The 7,614-nt window shown below is 34.9% G+C and overlaps 1 protein-coding gene across 1 annotated transcript; it reads right to left on the reverse strand.

Annotated features, from left to right (window-relative positions):
- Positions 1-964: 964 nt before the first annotated feature.
- Positions 965-4,040, reverse strand: LOC104099887 (two-component response regulator-like APRR1). Its single transcript, XM_009607021.4, has 3 exons — positions 3,820-4,040; positions 1,651-1,812; positions 965-1,372 (listed from the first exon to the last, which is right to left on the reverse strand). The coding sequence occupies exons 1-3, from the start codon at positions 3,983-3,985 to the stop codon at positions 1,227-1,229; spliced, it is 474 nt and encodes a 157-aa protein (XP_009605316.1). The 5' UTR covers positions 3,986-4,040; the 3' UTR covers positions 965-1,226.
- Positions 4,041-7,614: the final 3,574 nt, after the last annotated feature.

A 7,614-nucleotide genomic window follows, 5' to 3' on the forward strand; every position in this document is an offset into this window, starting at 1 on the left:
ACAAGGGCGGCTCTTGTATTGTATGGGTGGAGTGGCCTTTCAAGTGTCATGTGCCTTAAATTATGGCAGTCCGGTGTACAAAACATCCCGCATTCACAAGAAAGGCCATGTTCCAAAAGGTGTGATGTAAACAGTCTACCCTAATACAAGCATTAATGACTGTTTTCACGACTTGAACCCATGACCTATAGGTCGTATGGAGACAACTTTATCGTTATTCCAAGACTCTCGTCCGTGCCTTAAATTACTCATTGAGATAAATATTTCTACTTATGTTATTACTAAAAATTGGTTTGGCAAGAAAGGTTTTTAGTTTCTTTTCTCAAGTTGGAACGACATAATTGGAGCAAGAGTCATTTTCAAAGTCTAAGTTGGAAAAGATGAGAACCAAGAAAGGCCATCATACTTCTTTGTTGGGTCTGTTTTCTGCAAAGTACCAAATGTATGAGTTGTATCTTTCCTCTCATGTCTTCCCAGTTTAACTAAATAACATTAGGATAAGTTAAACTATCATTACAATTTACAACAACAACTGGGCCTTAATTTCAAACAAATTGAAGTCAACTATACGAATGATCACGGTGCATGTCGCTTCATTTATGCTTCCTAATCAATAAGGTAAACTAACAACAACCAAAAAAAAAAAATACCTGTGTAATTCCACAAGTTGGGTCTGGAGAGGATAGTGTGTACGCAGACCTTACCCCACCTTGAAGATAGAGAGATTGTTTCTGATAGATCCTCGGCTCACGAAAGACGAAAAGAAAAGCAGTAGCACCAAGCAATAACAACAACAAAATAAGGTAAACTAAGAAAATAATAAAATGATTTAGTGACACCAACAGGTATTTCTGTTATCTTCATCTTACAAACTCAAAGCAATTGAACTATAAAAGAAATGGCATTAATAAGAAGGGGAAGAAAAAGAGAAAGAAAATGCATTAATAAGAAGCAACAAACAGTGTCCTTTATAATCAAACCAATACTTAAATAACTTGAGAAACTAATAAAGAACATTTTCAATTTCAGTCCCTTGGCATCTATTATTTATGCCAAACATTTGATCTAATAATTGGTAAATATCATCAAGAGTAGTTTTCCACCACATAAAGGTTGTACTTCAGAGGAAGAATTTCATGAAGTGATATTCCATCAGTTGGAAAACTCTCCATTATTTTACTTAAGTAAGAATAACACATTTAACATCAATCACTAAGAGAATCTTATTAATATACTAACTTTGAGCTGTTTCTTTTCATGTGAGTCCACAGCTTCATTAGCTCAATACTGCTGAATGGTTTGACAAGATAATCTGTTGCTCCAAGCACCAAACCTTTCAAGACGAGAGGGACCTCATCCTCGTCCAACATCACTTCCACAACAGAATTGAAGCCAAAACATAAAGTTACATTAGGCTTTGTGAACTGCGCTTGTAAGTGATTTCTACTACAGTCAAATCTCTTTATAAAAGTCTCGTCCGATAGTTTTTGGCTGCTATAGTGAAGTATTGTTATAGAGGACATATATTAGCATAAAAATTGGTTTTGAGAAAACTTTGCTTTTATAATGAATGACTGTTATATAGAGATGTTGTTATAGAGAGGTCTGATTGTGTCTCTGTTAGAAATAAAAGAAGAAAAAAGAGCTTACTGATAACAGGAATGTGTTTTAAATTGATGTCCAGCTTGATGAAATTGAAAATCTTCGCGCCATTGGAAATAAGAAGAGAGGCTTCAGCAAGTATGATATCTATACACGGCCCCTGAGAGTTCAGTGCATCTAACGCGTCTACTACTGAAGACACTGGGATAACTGCGCAGCAAGAAGAAAATAAAAGGTGACAGATCTCAATATTATATTAGAGAAGAAAAATGAGGCATTTACATATAGTCACTGAATCAACGGAAAAGGGCCAAAACTGCCGCTAAAGTATCAAAATTAGTACAAAAATGTCCTTCGTCCACCTATTTGAATAAAAATGTCCCATTATTTTTTTGGCTCAACATTACCCTTATTACTGACAGAAAATTCTGGGGAAAAAAAGAAAATTTAATTAATATCCACGTGTCACCGTTCCATTGGCCTAACTTAAACTTCAACTAAAATATAACTAAACTCACCATTAACCCGTCTGAATATTGACCTGCTCCGATTTCAAAACACAACTCTCTCTCTCTGCCTTATTGTTACTTGGGCGGAATTCACCGGTGGATCCATCGGAAATAGCAACGTACACAGTAGCCTATCTCATTTACAAATTATGAGTAGAAAATCCTTTTTTTACTAGACTTAACACAGTAATCTAATCAAGAAAATTGAATCCATGATAACAATCAAAATAAGAAAACAAATACTAGTGAAGAAATTATCTAAAAAAATTATTAACTATTATTAGTACATCATATGAACCCAGTGTGTATGAAATATGACAATTGCACAATACCCGTTACACGGAGTAGAAAAGCTTACATATAAATTGAATAAATAATGAAATAAATAAATAATAGAAATACACATCACATAAACAATAAAAAAAATTGAAAAAACATCCTCAAATTTTCACGGAGGAACGACAAAAAATAGTGAAGAAATCCCCCACAAATTTCAAATAAAGAAAAATTATATAATAAAGAACACCCATTGCATAAACAAAAAGAATCTAAACTTTTTGCATTAAGAAGTATATGACAATTCTTTTCATCTTCCATAAAAATAATTCTAATAGAGAACTCAATTTTGAGTTTGCCTCATGAATAATAGTAGACATACACTCGTAAGTAAATGCTCACTAAAATGAAATAGCGAAGAAAGAGAGAGTTATGTTTTAAAATTGGAGCGGGTCAATATCTGGGCGGGTTATGGGTTGGGGTTTATGTTAGGCCAATGGGACGGTGACACGTGGATATTAATTAAATTTTCTTTTTTTTATGAATTTTCTGTTAGTAATAAGGGTAATGTTGAGCCAAAAAAAGAACGACAGAGGCGTTTTTATTCAAATAGGTGGACGGAGGGTAATTTTGTACCAATTCTAATACTTCTAAGTACAGTTCTGCCTTTTTCCGTTGAATCAATTAGAGTTAAGTGTCTTTGACTCAAGAAGTTACAAATCATGCATTTATATGACATACTTCCCCTCAAGTTCTAAGAGATAGTAAGACAGTAATGAAAAAAACACTCTCCAATCTCAAGGATGAGATTTTTCCAAGTATTAAAGCTGGCCTAATTGCTGTTAAATCATGTGACTTATCTACTGACAAGTCTTCCTAAATGGAAACACGGAGCAACGATCATCTTTCTTGATTGTGCGCTTAAACTTTAAATAGGAAATGTCTCTGTTCCCATTGGGGAATCAATTTGGTTAATTGTGTATTAATTATGCACACAGAATATATCCATAAACAGGAAAAGGGAAAAGTGGTTTATACAGCAATGAACAACTTGACTAATTTAGTCTGCTAACTATCTGTCTCAATGTTATCTCACTTAACTTGTTATGATGGAAGTATCTTACCTAATCTAACACATTCCTAGAAAGGAAAATATAACTGAGTGATTTAGAAAGTAATGTTGGAAACCATAATAAGGCATATCATACCTAATCTAATACTTCCCTAAAACAGAAACCTAATTAAGGAGTATCATACCTAATCTAATACTTCCTCAAAATGGAAAATATAACAGAATGGTTTTGAAAGTAATGTTGGAAAACACAACAACAAGGTTTATAAATTTTGCAGTACTACAATATGGGGTGCCAATGCTAATTAGGAAGCAATGTTTTCCAACATATAGAATAAGGTACCGCGCCGGAGATATTACCCTGGTAACAACATTTCTTAAGAAGGGCTAATACTTCCTGGCAACTCTCAGCATCTGTGTCGCAAAGCAGAACCCTCACATTGCTCAAATCTATCAGATCATTGCTCGTAAGATGATCTCGGTTACTACAATTTCCACTTAAAATAATGCTCTCACCCTTGTCCATAGACACTATATAATAGTTTGGATGAAATAATAACAATATAGTTTGCCAACGAGAACTCTCAATATTCTAGCGAAGCTGTGTTTGTTATATACATGAGCAATAGCCAACAATGAGTTTGGTTTACCAAATTTTTAAAGCTGACCTAACTTTTAGATGGATATATACGTTTGTCCCTTGTGCTTCATTTGTAATTGGAAGAATGAAAGGCTTAGTTCCAATTAGCAGAAAAGAAGACAAGCGGTTTTGCTAATTCCATTTGTGGATTGTATAGCTGCAGTTTCAATTGGAGAAAACTCAACAAATACTAAACCCTTCAGTTTAATTCCTCTTCCCTTTTCGTTCCTTATTCCTGAGATCAAATCTGAAGAATACGAAGAAGAATCCTCGTACTCTCGGCCACTGATGTTCATACTCATCGCTTCTCAAAGGCACTCAAGCTTTTCTAAAGGGATTGAGGGGGATGACTATATATGCAGTTCGATGCACTAAGCTCCCGCTATGCGCGGGGTCGGGGGAAGGGCCGGACTACAAGAGTCTATTATACGCAGTCTTACCTTGCATTTCTGCAACAGGCTGTTTCCACAGCTCGAACCCGTGCTGGTCACATGCCAGCAACTTTACCAGTTACGCCAAAGCTCCCCTTCAAGACTATACATGCAGCCAAATAGTCAAATAAGTTGAGAGATTGCTGATCAAAAAGTACAGAGGTTACATTCAAGTTATTAGGATTGCTATAATCACATTGGGAAAAGTTTGGCCAGCTTCTCATTGCCCACAGTATTTAGCAATGGGGACCATTTTGGAAGCATCACATCATCGCATGTGATGATAGGAAGGAGAAGGTTAGTCGGCTTTCGTTCTGAAAGGACATATTACTTGTTGTCACCAAACAAAAACACAGCAAATCAAAAGATAGCCACCAATCTATCATTTTGCATCAGATTCACGTGTTGGAGAAAATCAAATACTACTTATCTTTGGATCACCTAACCAATTCTAAGTCCAATGAAAGACAATCAACTGCTATTCAGGTTTTATATGATAAATCATTCACTTACTTTACTACTAATGCTATGGACGTACGTGGGGGACGTGAGTTTTTGAGGATTTAGTTTTGTGATCGAATTTAGCAACACATCGATTATTAACATAATTAGTAGATTTTGATTAACAAAAGCACGTGCATGACTTTTTCCATGTGCACAATGCATTATTCATATTCAGCCTCACACGCAACGCAAATGTATAAGATGAAAATCGAAAACGCAAATAGTTATATGTATCATTCCAATTTTAAACGCAAACAATTATCTCATAAGCACACATCAACTATCAACTCCATACAACAACAATAGTGCCTCAATCCCAAGCAATTAGGGCCTATATGAATCCTCGCTGACCAAGTCGTGACAACAACAACAAATCCATTACAATCTCACACGTGAGGTATGGGGAGGGTAGTGTGTGTGCAGACGAGTCAGACTTTACTCGTACCTTGAGAAGGTAGAGAGGAAGTTTTCGATAGACCCTCGGCTCAAGACTAAGTCATCAGGAAGCAAAACATTTTTTGGTTTTCAATAAATTGAATTTAAGCATAATCACTAGTCCATGTATAATAAAAGAGAGAGCTAGCTTATTTAAAGCAAATATGTTAGAATATCTCACGTTAGTTGACGAAATGTGTTGTTGTATCCCTCTAAATCAATTCTCACCTCATAATCTAACTTTTTGGGTTAAGTTCGACCCATGGTCCATTTTCTTTATCTGGTATACCAGAACCATCCATATTTTTGGTTTACCTAATGTTGGCCCTCATGTTATATTGTACCCGCTCCAAATGTCCAACCTGAGCATGCGCGAACAATGTGATATCCACATATCGCTTCTAAGCCAGATTATCAATTTGCATACAGGAATTGACATAGTTGTAGTGGAGGCAAAATGGATAAAAGAAAATAGTTATCCACATATTATCCATTAAAAATGGGTTGGATAATAATAAACTTTTTAAAAAACGGGTCAAATATGCGTAAAAACCATATTATCCACTTAGAAAATAGATAATCAATGGATAACTAATGGGTTTTGTGAGCACCTAATTTTTGCCCTAATATAAAATTACTTCTAAAAAATCCAAAAAATAGCTTTAAATTATTTTTCTATATTTTTACTTAGTTTGCTTTGTACATATTCATGTTTGATGCATTTTTAAGTTGCATTTTAAATTCTAAAGAAAATACAAAAATATTTTTAATTTTTATATTTTTTAGATTTTAATTACATAATTAATTGCATTTGTAAAATACTAAAATACCAAAAAATACATTTAGTCTACATGCATTTGTTAGCTAATTGAATTAGTTAATTGTAGAAAAATAGGTCATTAGGTTAATTTTACAAATTAGTTGGAATTAGGAGTGTTAAATAAATTGATCAGTCTTGCAAAATACAAAGAAAGAAAAGAGAAGGCTATGGGGTCTCATTACAGCTTTGGGCCAGGTGCTTCTAGTGGCCCATTTTCCTTCCATTCGCCCCAGCCCACTACCCGCCGGCCCAATATCCCCCTTCATCTCTAAAACAAACCCTAATTTCACCCTCTCTTTGGATTCTCAACACCAGACATAGAGAATCGGACCCCCCACCCTTTAGAGAACCCTAGCGCCGCCCCTCTCTCACTCTCATTCTTTCACTCTCACCTCCCTCACAGGCCATACTCATAGACTCACCCCACCATCTGCAGTTTCGTTTTTGAGATTGGAAATTGAGGGTAGCTAAAAAAAAACAAGAGTAGTAGTTGAAAATGCTCCAAATGCCTAAAAATGTTAGTTTAGATCTGTAGCTTCAAAGAGCTATTTGGTTTTCTGTTGATTTGTTGGTTAATTTCTGAGCTTCTAAGAGTGATTACACTCTCAAATTGCTGCAGAGTGCTGCCAATTCACTTCATTGCCGAGCTCCAAACTCGTTGATTTTTATATATAGCCCGTATTTGGCAAATCCTGATTATCTCTCTACATCCTAGGTACATATCCCAAACTCTATATGTAAATTCTGGAATTATAGTAAAATGATCGTTTATCAGCTCCATTTGTTTTCAATCTTCAAAGCCACTGTTGCTAGTTCAAAATTGCTAGTCAGTGTTTGATCTATTGAATATGTTACTTGTTACTTTATGATTACGATTTCTATGATATGATCCTTTGTTCCTTTACTTCAAGTCATTTTGGCATTCAAATTACTGAATTAAACATGTTCCCTGCCGATTTGGAATCAAATAAATATGTCCTATATCTTATGTTGATGCATTGGTTATATACATGATTATTTTAATGACTGCATAAAGAGTGACTGGACTTTGAAAGGCAGTTGTAAAGTTACAGTTTAAGCAAAGGCTAGAATTCTCATGGTCATTATTGTAAAAGATTGGGTGTGAGGTTTATGGTTTGATTTTCTTTCCCCTTTGTTGAACTCAAAGTATATTGGTTGCTTTTGGATAAAAAATTTGATGCAACAATTTTGCATATGTTTAAATCACATCATATGGGTATGTAACATTTGTGACTATGTATGAAAACTAGTTGTATTTGGTCAAAGTCATGGATAGGTCCCTCTAAATCTCATTTCCCTTATGG

The sequence above is a fragment of the Nicotiana tomentosiformis genome, chromosome 6 (assembly GCF_000390325.3).
Source record: "Nicotiana tomentosiformis chromosome 6, ASM39032v3, whole genome shotgun sequence".
In the NCBI taxonomy this organism is placed as follows: domain Eukaryota; kingdom Viridiplantae; phylum Streptophyta; class Magnoliopsida; order Solanales; family Solanaceae; genus Nicotiana; species Nicotiana tomentosiformis.